This window comes from Anoplophora glabripennis, unplaced genomic scaffold, assembly GCF_000390285.2.
Source record: "Anoplophora glabripennis isolate ALB-LARVAE unplaced genomic scaffold, Agla_2.0 scaffold73, whole genome shotgun sequence".
In the NCBI taxonomy this organism is placed as follows: Eukaryota; Metazoa; Arthropoda; class Insecta; order Coleoptera; family Cerambycidae; genus Anoplophora; species Anoplophora glabripennis.
The window spans coordinates 1,533,925-1,549,522 of record NW_019416874.1 but is presented as its reverse complement, the minus strand read 5'-3'; the positions used below and the strand labels follow the sequence as shown (position 1 = coordinate 1,549,522).

Genomic DNA, 15,598 nt, shown 5'->3' with positions numbered 1-15,598 from the left:
CTTGTAGGATTGCTTCTTCGTGTGTGTGTGGGTGGGTGGGTGTGTAAGTGTTAGTCGTGTGGGGATGCCCCCTTACGGGGGCGTACGTGTCTTTTGGTGTATTTGTCTGTCTGGTATATTGTTTGTCGGGGGTCGCAATTTTAAAGAAATGTATTTTAAAGTAATGCAAATAACTGATAAATAAGTTAAAACTTACCTGGGCATAACCCCGGGACAGGTACCTGAACAAAGATGCCGACGGCCTCTATGCTTAGCCGGGGATTAGGTCGGTGATTAAAAGGAAAGAAAGGGATTCTTTCCAGGTAGCCTTAATAAAGGCAGGTAGATTTTGCTCGTTGCAATCACTTCACCTCACAAACAAACACGTCCGCTCAGCTCGGCTGTTCGCACTGAACTCTGTTATCAACTGGAATACATTAGATATAATAATTAGAAATTTGGTAGTTAAGTCAAAAATATTTATAGTATACATTTATTGATGTCGTTTTTTAGAAAAAATTACAATACTTATTCAAGATTGTACTTTTAAAAACAACTTTAATTTTTTACTAAAAATATGTTATAAACTTAATTATATGCCTACAAACTTGCTAAATAGTAAAATAAATATATTTACTTAATATTTTTTAAATTAAAATGATATAAATTGATATTTATAGCAAATTGTGCAAAAATAACTCGAATTTTTTATAATTTAAGGGTTTAAGTTAATTAATGTTTTATAATATAGAATAATCCACCTGTTGAATCTGAATTATGTATTTTAACTTGTAAGTTTTTCAACAACTTTGAGTTTATTTATGCAGTTGGATCCGTTATCAAAATGGAATTTCAGAGTGAATTATGTAGTAATTAGTAATAAGTGATCTAAAGCGAACTAAAGGACTAAATTTTGTAAACTATTCATTTTAATGAACGAGACCCATAGATTACCATAACTGTACAAGGCAGACTGAACTAGTTTAAGTAAAGGTGGTAGAATTTTCGCTTTTAGACCTAACTGATCTCGCTCATTGATCCGACTCTTTGAACTGATCCAAGTGAACCAGCTAAGGGTCGATCTGAATCGGATCTCGGCTCTTTATACAGAGGCAGAATGAAGGTGCCCGATACCGATGCTTGTCGTTAAAATCAAAGGCCATGAACATGGAGACTAGATATGTATAGTCTCCATGGCCATGAATCAGAAATTACCTACCTGGATATTTAGTTTTCAGTTTGCCTTTCAAAGACCTTAACTTTATTTTACTATAATTGCATACCTACAATTGAGCAGATTTACTGCATAATTCTACAATAAGAATCAGGAATCGTTGAACTGGGGTTGAAAAATTAACCAGATTATCCTTTTTAAGCGAGAATATTTCCATTCTCATTTATTTAAGTTGATAGTATAGGACAAAGACATACCCACTGTATACCTTATCCTGTGTTATCAAATCGAATAATAAAAGATGGAAATAGTCTCAATGCGCCCTGAGTGCAAAAGTGCAGACAATTATGAAAACGTTGTAAATTTTGGATATATATCTTTTACAAAAAAAGAGATAAAAACATAGGTACCTTGAAACTTGGTAGCGGTCAGTTTTTTGTCGTCGTACCTCATCATCCCGTGTCGCACTTACCATTAGGTTGCGGCTCTCAGGGTTTCTGGACATGTTATATGCTTCTCGCGCTGTCGCGCTGGACTCTGCTCGAGATGTAGCTAACCTGGTAATATTGCGCTTAGGCATGGCTAGGTGAGAGGACGCGATCTAATTTGTAACAACTTGTCGTTCCCTTAGATAGGATGTAAGAGAGGTTTGACTCTAACAAAGGGAATTTGGATAAGAATGATATGAGATATAGGATCGGTATTGGAAAGATAGGTGAAAAGTGACTTTAAGCGCCAATACGTCCCGCTATCTCTGATATTTGAGCTTAGGCGGCTATGAGAGCCGTTGATTAGGTAGTTTGTATATATAATTCTTATAATTATATATATCTAGAGGTAAACACTACGCTCATATAGTTCTGATAACTATAGGGGCGGTTTGATGCACTTCACTAGAGCTTATATCTAACACTTTATGATAGGGCTGGCTAATGGCCCGTGATTTGGGTCTGCCGCGGGTCAGAAATAAATGCCCGGGCGACGTTTTACCTTTCTTTTATAGATAAGAGGTAGGTTAGGTTATATATATATATTTATTAACATAAATCTGACTCTAACAATAGGTTAAATGTGTGCGAAAGGCTGTAATAATGACTGTAGAGGCTTTACTGTCGCAACTAAAATTTGGAGCGTCCCACACAGAGACTGGCCGGATACGTCGATCCGGTTAAATAACTGCAAATGCCTGCAGTTGACGGTCCATCTCGGTAGGTGATTCGCGGCCTTGATCCGCGGTTGATTCCCGGGTTTTTTCTACGAATTTTCTCCCTCTTCTTGACCGGTGCTTCCCTGCAAGGCCGGGGACCATTGGAAAGTGGGTCGAATTCTTGACTCCCTGGAAGGTGGCTGCTGGCGCGTTGTCGGCTTCGCATCGGTCGTCCTCGATGTGGCCTAACTCGTCTCCATCACCAGAGGGCGCATTTTTGATGATTTGCGGCTTCTCGCAGGTGGATTGGAAACATCGGTGATTTTCGTTATTTGGCTTGCTTGGCTCAACTGCGGCTCTGCGATGCTGGAAATCTGAAACATAGGTGTTTTTGTTTGTTTTCCTTGGATACTGCTGCTTCTTGGTTCGAGGCGGCTGGATAGTAGCCGGATTCGAAACCTTGTCGATTTCTTCCGTCTTCGCTCTGGTATTGATATCGGCTTGGCGAATGGAAGCTTTGTGTAAATTATGGCTTAGGACTTGGTTTGTGTTACTGGATATCGGACTTAGGACGTTGTCCGGGATTCTTGGATTCGGATTGGAAACTTGGGTGAAAATCTTACTTTCCGTCCTGACAGCGACTTCGGCTTCAGGATTAGAAACATTGCGTAAGTTAATGCTTTGCCTTCGATTTCCTATGTTGGAAATCGGGCTTGGAGCTCTGTGCTGGATTTTGAGGTTTGGATTGGAAACATGGGTGAAAGTTTTACTTTTTCCTCTGACAGCGGCTTCGGCTTCAGAGTTAGAAACATTGTGCAATGTAGTGCTTGTGCTTTGATTTCCTATGTTGGGAATCGGGTTTGGAGCTTGATGCTGGACTTTGAGGTATGGATTGGAAACATAGGTGAAATCTTTCCTTTTGCTCCTGATAGCGGATTTGGTTTCCGGGTTGGAAACATTGTGGAATATGTTTGTTATAGCTTCAGGTTTTACATAGAGGGCTTGTACTGGAGCGCTGCTCCGGGCGTTGGAACTTGGATTCGAAAGATAGTCGAAATCTGAAGTTCGCTCGTTCAGATTATACGACATTTTGAGGGTGTCAATTGCGTAAGTGTAGCTAGTTTCTGACCACCATCAGTCAGACCGCTAGCTCTACGACCTAATAAATGGGCTAAAAAACGATATTTAATTTATTGAGCCTTAGCCTGGATCCGTTGTAACCGTGATCATCAACATCCAACGGAGTGTCAATTCGCTTTACTGATGCACAATTAATTGAATGTTGATGGTCACGTGGCTACAGCGGATCCGCGTGATCGCATGCATGTGCATCCAGATTTACTCAGTGACATTTTATGACACAATTTTTTGAAGTCAACGGTACTCTCGTTGAAATCTCTGAAAACACACAGTTTTTGAGAAATATACAAGCGACTGTCCAAAGTCCATTAGCTTCTGTTCTTTAATATACAGGATATCGGGAAACCAATGAGTTCTTGAAGGAAAATAAACCGATTTAGATCATGCTAGTACCATTTTTTAAATTCATTTTTTATTATAAAATACTTTTAATTCAATAAAAGTGATGGCATAAAATATATGTTACTATCTCTAATCGGGAGTCTCTATGTCATGCACCACAAAACAATGTTTGTCTGTCAAGCCAACTTTATTTTGGCGAAAGGAGTTTCAAAACGAAACATGTCAAATTTTTAAAATAAATTTTAGTTGTAAAATTTTCGTACCGAATCCCTCACGTCCTTGAATTAATGTACGGAAATTTTCAAGCACTAGGGAGATTATAAGTGAAAATAAAACATTTTAGACCACTAGCTGCTTAACGAAAAATGTTTATTTTTACTTTCTCTATTACCCATTTGAAAGAATGCACTTATTTCAGAAACACCCTGTATTTAATAATATTCCTAAAATGAGACGCCCATGGAATTGCATTTTCTGTATGCCTTAAGGCGGATTTACATTTGTGTCAAATGCCCCCTAACGTAACACCGAACATGTTACGTTACAGCTAGTGGAGACGGAAAATTGTTGCATGGTACGTGTAACAAATTTGACACGCGTATCTAATCTGGGACGAACCATCAATTGTCGGTTTTTAATCGTCGCATCAAAGGGATGCAACAGCACTTTCTGCCACATGTTGAAACGGGGTTACCTTTTAGGCCGTAACGTTGCCAGTGGCACATGTGATTTTGTCGTATTTTTTGTTTCGTCAGTGTTTGTGCCATGGAGTGGAGTAAAGAAAAGATTTCCGGAGATTTCCGTTACTTATTCTTCAAAATTGTATGATGAATAAAAATATATGGCGCTGCTGCTAACTGCAATTGCACTGACGAATCCATTATTGCAGTCAGGTTCATACTGCTAATTTATGTTCCTGTGTCGTCTCGTAACCTTATTTGGCTACGTTACGGAATGAATGATACGACCAAAACCACACATACTTTCGCAGCGAACCGTGTCACCTTTTGCAACAGGCCGTAAAACATGTTCATTGTTACGTTACGGAGCATTGCTACAAGTGGATACTCGCCTTTACCTGTCGCACAAATTTATTTGTTAAGAATGAGTCACTACCTTAATTTTCGGAGTCAAGAATAAATAGGGTTCATAACTTATTAGGTACTACTTTAAAATACAGAATTTTGTATACCTAATGGCATACAAAGTGATTACCAAATCATTCACTTTTTAAGAATACATTGTAAAAAATATTACATATTGTTAAAACTTGTTATGCAATAGATAGATAAAAAATTTGACACTTTTATGAGATTATTTTTTTAAAGAATTAAAATTATCCATTTGATTTTTTAATTGATATTTATCGTATAATATACAAAATATTTTAAATTTGAATAGACGGTAATATTATTATCTCGGAAATTGTGTTACACGCTAAAAATTTCCATCACGTTGGTTTGGAAAAGCCTACTACATATTGTTGTCTACAAGGTACTTAGAATAAAGGTATTGTCAAAACTCAAAACAGTGCTCATCTAGTGCTAGTATTGCCTCTACTGATCGTTCAATAGTTTTTTTGTGTTTTAAAATTTTTATAAATGAAAAATAAATTAATTGCTATTCATAGTTGAGATAGAAATAGAATAAAGTGAAAGAGAATATATTGTCGTATAAAAGAAAAAAAGGTTTAATACTTATAGTAAAATATGAGCATTTAAGTGAAAAATCTTGCTATTAAAAAACAAATAATTTATTTTAAAAAAATATAAATAAAATACACCTAGAAGTAACACAGTTTCGTACATATATACACTTTGAAAGGTACTAAAGACATCAAATACATTATCCAAAATTTTCAAAGTGGTGAATGAAATACGGCAGTTTTCTACCCTTATTAACTTCATCGCACGCAGACATCACGCTTTTGGTCAAGGGACGAGGTCCGCAACTAAATACACCAATTTTGCTCACCTATAAAAACAGAAAGAATTTGTTAAGTACTAAAAATTTTAGTCCAACACCGTTAATTACTTACATAACTGTGACGCTTTTGTACAAACTTGAGAAACGAGGTCATATCCGGCCTGCCAAAATGATTGACTGCTTTCAGCCCAGTGAAAATTGAAGTTTTAGACAGTCGTTGGAAATGATTCTCACAAATATACTGCAATAGAGAAAATATGGGTATAATAAGACGAAAATTATAAAAAAAATAAGTTGACTTACTAGCATTGTTGTCCTCAAATCAAATTTATGGAAAAATTGGGTTATGAATATGTGGATCTCCAAAACATTTGTAACGTCCTTTTTCTCTACGTCTCTCAGAACATCAATGAACCATTCGAAATGCTTATGGGAGGGACATATCCAAAGAAAGTATACCTAAAATGAGTTCAGATGAAATTTTAGAATTAAATTGGCTTGACTTGCAAGCTCCCGCGACAGTCATCACTGGTTAAATAATTTCTGGGATAGTTGTTACATCGTAGGGTTAGTTTTTTACATTTCGAGAGATAATTGATGGCTCTTTCCTACAAAAGAAACTCTGAAAATGGAGATTAACGCCCCTGGTCGGTATTTATATTTGCTGTGGCATTCCGGTGTAAGGATACTCAAGTATGAGTCGCTTTCTTTAGATAATTCTTGTTTCGGTTGATATTTGATTTTTCTGGATTTCTGTTGCTTATCCGTAAAGTCTTAGCCAAAATATTCCCATATTTCCACTAGTGCAACGTAAAGAATAACAAAGAAGAGAAGTAAGCAGTTGTAGAGTACTCGGTAGAAACAATAGATAGTACCAAAAGTCTAATAAGAGAAAGAATGTTCTGGTCAAGATTATTTATTTTTAAATCATGGAAATTCATCAAAGTAATTTCAACCATGACAAGTTTAGAACCTGGAATCTGGAAATTACTCATATGTCAAAATTAAGGATTAGGACGAAGCAAGACAGTAACCATTGATCAAAATGATACAGACCAGTACCATTGCAAAGATAAATACCCATCAAGAGACTTAATCTTTAGTATCAGGTTTCATCTGGAGAAGAGACATGTCTTACGGAACATCAAGAAGTTGAACTGACGACTTGGCAACCAGTCCGAAAGTTGTTTAACAGTAGAAAGACTTTTTTTACCTTTTTGCAGGCTACACCAGAGTATCTATTGGTAGACGTTCCAAAGACCAAATCATTTAATATGGAAGCATAGGGAGTAACGCCTATTCCTCCCCCAACCATAACTGCCACCTCAAATTTGTACCAGTCTTGATTTCCCCCACCAAAAGGCCCTTCCAATAAAATTTTTGGTTGATCTTCTGGATTGTAGTTGCAAGGATCAAAGTAGTTACGTAATTTCCAAGTCCATGGACCTAAAAAATATAAGTTTTAAGTGACTAACATGAAACTATGAAATCGTAATTTTCTCACCTTGAGCCTTTATATGACAAGATAGAAAGTTCTCGTGAGGAGCCGAAGTAAGTGTAAAGGAATGGAATTCGTGAACTTTGAACGCCGTGCAAGCTAATCTAACCCACTGCCCTGAGAGGTACTTTAAGTTTGGTGGTCTGTAGAATTTTATCTTAATAACATCCGATGGCAACAGTTCCGTTTCAATTACGTCGAGGGGAATATACTTTGTTCTCAAACTAACAACCTAAAACAAGTCAAAGAATTTTTTAACAGTCGCGAAAATCAACATTTTTCAGCAGATTAATGAAAGACTTTTTAACTTATTGTACATATTTGATATGTTTGTTAATACAGCTTGACCAAATTCATCTTATTCGCGAGTTTCAGTTGCGTAGTGGCTACGTTACCAGAACCTGTCTGAACCTGCTTTGGTCTTCTGCATTTGTCACCTTTAGTGCGAACTCTCTTTTTAATCTGCGCATCTCGGGGATAAGATCAGTTTGGTCAAGTAGTCAGTAAATGTTACAGGAATATTCTCATTAAAATATCTAGTTAACTTTTTTTTTTGTAATCAAAAATTGGAAACATGTTAAAAATTAAAATTAAAAACAGTTTTTATACGAGTATACGAGAATCAAATATAAACGGGATTTTTGTTTTTGAGTGTCTACGGTTGGTAAGACTGAACCCGCAGTTTTAATATGCTTGGGTGGGATCATTAGGATTGGGGAGAGTCAGCAATTCCACACTTCCAACCAATGCGTTAGTAGCGCTCACGAAGTAGACGTGGCAGGTGAAAATTTCTTGCTCTTGAAGGAGTTCAAGCGACGGAAATTTTCTAGAGATAGAAGCATAGATCAGGGATCAAACATTGTCAAGGACTCGTGTTTTTGTCCGGCATAATGAGTTCAAGGAAGGACGAACGGGTGGAAAATCAGGAACACGATCGCCGTCTTCGGATCAGCACTACAGAGGAAAACATTCTTGCGGTTCGAGACATTCATGAAGATGATCGACGGGTGAGAGTATCCGAAATCGGAGAACAGGTTTGCCAAGCGATCATCACAAACGACTTATAGTTCCGCAAAATGTGTGCCAGGCCACAGATCAAAAGTTGAAACGTTTGGAAGAAGGTGGTGCATTTTTGAGTCGGAACAAGCCAGTATGGAATGGAGGAGGAAAGAGGAGGCAGCCCCAGTGAAATCCAAGACTTGACTGTCACAAGGTGTGTCACGTGTTTTACGTATTGATTTTTTGCATGAGCGACGCACAATCAATGCTGCTTACTACTACGAGCTGTTGAACGTGGTGAGGGCTGCATATGCCCGCAAAAGACGAGACTAACCGATTCCAGAAGTCATCCTCCTCCACGACGACGCCAGGCCCCATACTGCAGCTCTAACGGTTTCAAAACTAGAAGAAATACACTGGACTCAACTTGATCATCCTCCCTACAGCCCTGACCTATCGCCCTGTGATTTATATTTGTTTGGGCGTGCGCAATTGGCTCCTGACGCAACCAGTTTTATTCTACGATGCTGAGATGAAAAACCTTTCTCCTCACTGGGAAAAATATATTTCTAAAGCAGGAAACTGTGTAGACAAATAAATTATATTTGCCATTTATTTTTTTTTAAATAAAATCCCGTTTACCCTCGTATATTGCACCAATTTCAGAAATACCTAAGTAGTAACATAAAAAACTATACCGTACTAAATCATATATGTTTATTAATAATCTATTTATTGTTTATTGCTTTTTAAACAAATTGTATTCAGACTGTTTCAGTACATATGCTAATTTTCACATCAAACCAAATTATTTTTTCAAAGTTTGAAATAAATAAATAAAATAAATATGTCCATTAATTTCAAGTATTCTGCATTTGATCACTTACCTTATCAAGGGTAAAAATAATACCAGGACCTACAAAAAACAACCAGAACCTTGGAGCTCCAGTCAGTCTAGCCAATCCATGAACCAGACATAATCCATAAAATAGAATGTAGAGGCTGTGTGTAAACCAGAAAAATTTGTATGCCTTTTTCCTTATAGTTGGATGAGCAAATACTATGATTATACACATAACGACAAAAAGAAGAACACCCGTTAGACCTAAAAATTTATTTTAGATTTAATATACAGTGTGTTAATGAACTTATGTCAAAAATTTAAAATGGTGAAAAAGGAGCAAAAACCGAGATAACTGATGTCAAAAACTTGTATTGGAAGTTTAAGGTCATAGAGAAAAAAGCTAATTAAAAATGTGTTTAAAACTACAAAAAATTCTGTAACACTTTTTACGAGTTTGTAGATTTCTTATGAAGCCGGACTGTATTCGAAAGTCAGTTTGCAATACATGTTGAATTGATTGCTGTGCTGTTTTTCGAGAGTAGGTACAATTTACCTAATAGCCGTAATTCCAAACTTTTTTTTGAAAATGGCGCATTTATTTAGCAATCGCGAATATTCAGGGCGTATGTTAAGAAAAATTTATCACTAGCCAATTTCATACTATGACCCCCTCTTCTCGCAATAAGTACCCCCTTACAAAGCATTATTAATCTAAATATAAAATAAAGTCTTTCACAGTACAATCTTCGAACATTTTGAATAATTTTTCATGTTTTAAAAAAAATTAAAAAAATATGCAGGTTGTTCTTTATATTTATACTTAGTACATATATTATGACCAAATTATGTATTTAAATATACCTAAAAATTGATTCAAAACTATGATCTCTTATTCCAAAAATATTTTCTAACAAAGAAATTGCAAAATATGTGCTACAGAAAAAGAAGAAAAATTTTTGAAAATACTATGAAAATAAGCAGTTCTCAAAAGGTGACTCCTTGCAATGTTGAGGTAAGTCAGATTTTAAAATTACATTTTACTCAACATAAATCCGTGTATTTACCTCATTAGTTCATTAACACGCTGTATACCAACTTATAATAGTGTTATACATTATCTAACTTAATTAATCTAAATTGCTATATTTTATCATTATTTATGTTATCTGCACCATCTCCAGAAGAATTTCAGAAACAGAGAGGAACGTCTCAATTTTATCTTGGTAAACTTAATTTTAGAAGGTGTTATTTGTATTTTAGATTTACTTAATTCAGTTTTAGAAAATTTTATAAAATTTTAGATTCGTTTATCATTTTTCGGAAGGCATCAAATTGGACCATTTTTTGTGGTTAATATCAAGAAATTTATTAGAAAAAGGGAGATTTCGAGCAGATTTGAACATTCAGTGATTGGAAAATCGTTGGAATTCATTTATTGCACTATAACCCTATAACCTCAAAACTTGAACGATGTTGATGAAGTATGATAAGATTTTTTCGAAGGGCGTGCCAATAGTTTCAATTTATAGTATTTTGTGGTTATACACATTCGTACACCCTGGATTTTTGGGTTACGTGGTTATGGATGCTTGCCAACTTAATTAAAAAGTAACAGGAATTATTAATTAAGCCGTAAAGCATTTGGGCCTATAATGGCTTAAATTGTACTAAAAGTACGCGTTCTAGTCATTACTACCTACATTCTTAGTTGTAATCTTGCTGGAGATAGAATAATGATCCATAAGGTATTGTTTAAAAGTTACCTTAGGAGGTACATTTGATAAAGAAAAATGAGAAAAGAGCAAACTTACCTGTTATTGTCTGAAATAACCAAAATGTAATACCCGGTTTATAATCAGAAGGGAAGCGAACCTCGTTGGTTAAACATTTTAAATTTTCTATTGGTTGGGTAGAAACGTGATAAAAATTCACAATGTGACCTACAGTATGCAGCAATGAAAAGAATAAAGCCGTACATGCGGCTATTTTGTGGAATTGTATATTTGTGTCTAACGGTATGTACTGTTGAATTGAAAACTCTTTTAGTTTCGTTATTAAATTCCTTGACATAGTTAGCAGTAAGATGCTGTAACAGAAAGACAACGAAGCCGCCGATCCTCTAGTTATTGCGATCCCAACTCCCATTATGTGACGCAAATCCGTGTGTTCCGCCATAAACGAATAATCTAAAATTTTAAAAAATTTTAGCTGTGTTGTATTGAATGAAGATGAAATGCATTACGTATAAATCTTTCCACAAACAGCGCTATCGTAACCACGTAGAACAAAAACAAATAGAATATATTTTGCCTGTTTTCTTCCAAAAATGTCGTAAGGCTGTCCCATTTCAACCTAAAGAAATTTCTTTCAACATCTAAGCTGGGTTCGATATGGAAACTTGTCATCCTAGCTACATTTGTGGAGGTATCTAAGAAATTTTGTTTGGCGCCCTTACAATCCAAACCAATCGCTACGAAGTCTCCTTTATACTCTTTCATCATTAACTTAAAATCGTAGTACGTTAAAACATCTTTATGCTGCAGTCCGGCATCCTTAAAAAACAAAAGTTGCTTAAATTGATCAATAATCAAATCATTGATTAAATTTTACCTGAAACATGCCATCAATAAGCTCAGTAACGTGATCATCGGACAAACTTGTAGTTCTAGCAATTTCCACGAGAGATCTTAACATTTCAGATAGTTCTTCTTTATCTATCACACCGTTACCATCATTATCGCACATATCAAAGATGATGCGTAGCTTGTCTTCAGTTTTACCTCTGGAGAATAACACCACAGTATCTAAAAATTCCTGAAATATATATTCAATTGTATCAAGACATTAGAACATAGCCCTGTCAATTTTAAAATGAACTAAATATTTGTATTAGTTAAAATGAATTACCTGAAAGGAGATTCTTCCATCTCCATCTTTATCAACAATGTTAAACATCTTCTTTACGAACACTGCGTCTGATTTCATGCCTAGTGCGCTTGCAAATTCGCTTTTGGTCAGCGACGTTCTCATTACGGTAACTACCTCCCCGTCGACTGTGGCGTCGGATCTTCTTCGTCTTTCTCCAGGCCTTAGGCCAAACGTTAATGCATATGCTTCCCTGAAGAAATGTTCCAATTTTTTCTCCCGTCTCTGCCTGGTTTCAGCTTTCGCCAACATGATTTCCCGTACTATCTACAAATGCAGTAATATTAGGTGTTGATAAAACTCGAGGATAAGAATGGTTTACCTGGGTACATATCAAACTCTTCTTGTTAGATGTTAAGAACAGTTCTAGCTTGGTTAAAAACTTCTTCTTGAGGCCAACGGAGTCTAGTTCTATGACTAAATCGTGGTCTCTTGGTACGTGAATCAGTATCATAGGCTTCTTCTTGGCTGTAACGTCTAGCGATTCTTCAATAACGACAGAGTCGACATTCTTCAAACTGACCGTCCGTAGTTTTTCTCCTTTTCTTCCAATTACGTTTATGGCTATGTCGGGGCCAAATTTAATTTTTACTACCCGTTTGTGATTCGCGTGGAGCCATTCGTGTACGATCATCGCATCTACAGGTAGTTTACAATCTCCGTTCCGTAATTCCTCTTGTTTTATTTTTAAACGTCGCCTTCGGCGGTTTTGTAGTTTTACCACGCCATAACCAGCGCCTGCACATAGAATGGGGACGAATCCTAGGAATACGCAAGCGTATATGTAAACCAATTCGTTGCCCTAAAAGATTTTTTTACTTAATATTTGGCGTATATTTAAGAAAATCGCGTTACCTCAAAATAATCATATCCACTTAAAATTTTACAGGGTTCCATTAAAGATATATTTAACTGCATCGGTTGAGGACATGGATCTCCTTTGACCCAGAAGAACACGTTTCGTTGTATGGCATTAGGCTCTATGCTGGTACTGTTGATTATGACGTCCCACAATGTAATTTTTTTTATTTCATTTACTTCGTCTTTTGAAAATATTCTGGAAGAATACACAGGATATCACAACAGTTGGTCGATTGAATCGTTATTGATAAATATTTCAACTACACAGTTATTGTAAAGGGTAAAATAAACCATAGAAGATCTGCAAAATGTATTTGAAATGGTACCTATTACAGTCTCACTATAATTGAAATAATAAAAGTATTTATAGTTACATATTTTTATAAATATTAGTAGTTACTTTGCTAATTTTAAAATATTTCAGTAAGTCGATTGACGAATATACAAAAAATATCTATGTATTAATGTTTATTTCCTAAATTATTATATAGATTTTCATTAACGAGCAAAATGATTTCACATTTATTTTATTATTTATCCACAATCACCTTATAATCGGACTTTTATCCACACATATGTACCGTCTAAAGTGATACTTTATCCACTAGTGCAATAAAGTAGCTTTATAATAAATCAAATTTAATTTATTTACTTATTAACATTAACATTTACATTTATTGTAACAAACATTTCGTTTTTTGTTGTATTAACTTCCTTTCCGTTAATAACAACCCTTGTAGCATTGTTGCCAACATTTTCAGAACGCATAACATCTGCCGAAGTCTGTGAAGAATTTGCATAAGTTACGGATGCCTCTTCTTGTAAGGAACATCTATATTTTCCTTGGATTTTCCTTATAATATCAAGTTTGTTAGATATAGACACCTCAACAAAACTTTCTGCTACAGAGAAGCTCATCCATCCACTATGTCATTTGATAGTTGTAAGATCAGCACCATTATTGGCCAATAAAGTAGTTGAAATCCGCCTCATACAATGGCCTGTATATGCTTCTGGATTTGCGATATTCAGGAATGAAGCAACTATTGAGGGTACCTTCGCCAATGTGTTCATTCCAACAGGCTGACAAGTACATTTTCTACATATTTCAATAGCGTTCACGCAAAATCCTTCTATAATTGTACATTTTCTTGAAATGCCCGTCTTGGTATTAGGTATTGAAACAAGTAGGTAACTGCCAACGTCCTGTATGTCACTAATTTTCAAATTTGTCAATTCGCAGCATCGACAGGCACCAGAAACCCCCATTATTAGTGCAACCTAAATTAATTCATTCTTCAATATGTTTTCCTCTTTCCAATACTGCATCTTTTTTTGCTTTGTACCCTCTCGATTCATTCTTCAAATAAGCAGTAAGTTAGTTATATTTTCCAATATCTATATTATTGTAGACCTTTATAGTAGCCTACAACATCGAATACTTCGACCACTTAGATGAAATTGCATTTTTTTTCTTCAAATTTAAAAAATACGATAGCATGACTTCTTCATTTATTGTCATTACCCTCCGTTTTCTTCCCTCCATTCGTTAAATTCGACAAACACATTTTCATAATGTTTCCTGGATTTCGCTGGCAATAAATGGAAAATTGCTTCTTGAGCTTCTTAAAAAACAGTCGCAGGAACACAATTACTTTCTTGCATTTTTACCAAATTCTGATAGAACCAATATTACTGATCTGTGGATAGAACTGTTTATTAAATAATTGATAATGTACAACGAACCACAGCAACCAGTAGTTATAACAAAACCTACCACGTTTCATTGAGTACTAGTAAGAAATATCAAGTCGTGTGAATATATTTTTATTAAATTCCAATAATTCTAGACTCCACAAATATGATTGTGATGTATTATGGATAAAACGTTGTATTGCATTCGTGTTTTAATTGCCTTCTATCCACTTAAGAATATTAAACATTATTGCATGGATAAAATGCTACTTAAAACAGTTATACAATAAATAACTATTACTGTATATTTTTTCAAATTTATTTTATATATTTTTGCACTATTGTATTAAAATACTAAAGATCCATATAAATTCTGAATATTATAGAGTATTTACAATGCTTATTATCAGAAAACAAGCAGAATAAATCTATACTAATATTATAAAGAGGAAAGATTTGTATTTTTGTATGTATGTATGTTTGTTACGAATAAATTCAAAAACTACTGGACGGATTTCGATAATTCTTTCACCATTAGAATGCTACATTATCCCTAAGTAACATAGGCTATATTTTTTACTAGAAAGTAAATAAGGATCCCTACTAAAACTTCAATAATGTAAACCAAAGTATGAAAAAAATTGCCATAAAATGTCTTTCATCGCATGCGCTGCAGAAACTATGAATGATAGAACAAAAAAATGTTCTACAATATTAAAGAATATATCAATATCTATAAAAAACTTCGTGGTACCATATGTCCAACTATTATAGTTATGGCACTATAACTACTTTTTTAAAAGAAATGTTAACAAAAACCAGACAATGCCTAATAGACCACGTTATTTATGTCTTTGTATTAATCCTTATCCAAATATATCTATATCTATACTAATATTATAAAGAGGAAAGATTTGTATTTTTGTATGTATGTATGTTTGTTACGAATAAACTCAAAAACTACTGGATGGATTTCGATAATTCTTTGACCATTAGAATGCTACATTATCCCTGAGTAACATAGGCTATATTTTTTATATCCAAAAATATTTAAAATAAATGTCCACC

General features: G+C 34.9%; 1 protein-coding gene across 1 annotated transcript in view; it reads right to left on the bottom strand.

Moving 5' to 3' along the window:
- Window positions 1-5,533: 5,533 nt before the first annotated feature.
- LOC108905028 (dual oxidase) overlaps window positions 5,534-15,598 on the bottom strand; it is a 46,934-nt gene continuing 36,869 nt past the window's right edge. The window contains exons 8-19 of the mRNA XM_018707787.1: window positions 12,830-13,031; window positions 12,297-12,776; window positions 11,957-12,241; window positions 11,660-11,863; window positions 11,292-11,601; window positions 10,861-11,235; window positions 9,093-9,310; window positions 7,213-7,438; window positions 6,922-7,154; window positions 6,012-6,167; window positions 5,821-5,949; window positions 5,534-5,756 (exon numbers count right to left, since the gene is read on the bottom strand). Coding sequence (XP_018563303.1) covers window positions 5,628-5,756; window positions 5,821-5,949; window positions 6,012-6,167; window positions 6,922-7,154; window positions 7,213-7,438; window positions 9,093-9,310; window positions 10,861-11,235; window positions 11,292-11,601; window positions 11,660-11,863; window positions 11,957-12,241; window positions 12,297-12,776; window positions 12,830-13,031 — 2,947 coding nt within the window. The 3' untranslated portion in view covers window positions 5,534-5,627. The remainder of the gene's footprint in view (window positions 5,757-5,820; window positions 5,950-6,011; window positions 6,168-6,921; window positions 7,155-7,212; window positions 7,439-9,092; window positions 9,311-10,860; window positions 11,236-11,291; window positions 11,602-11,659; window positions 11,864-11,956; window positions 12,242-12,296; window positions 12,777-12,829; window positions 13,032-15,598) is intronic.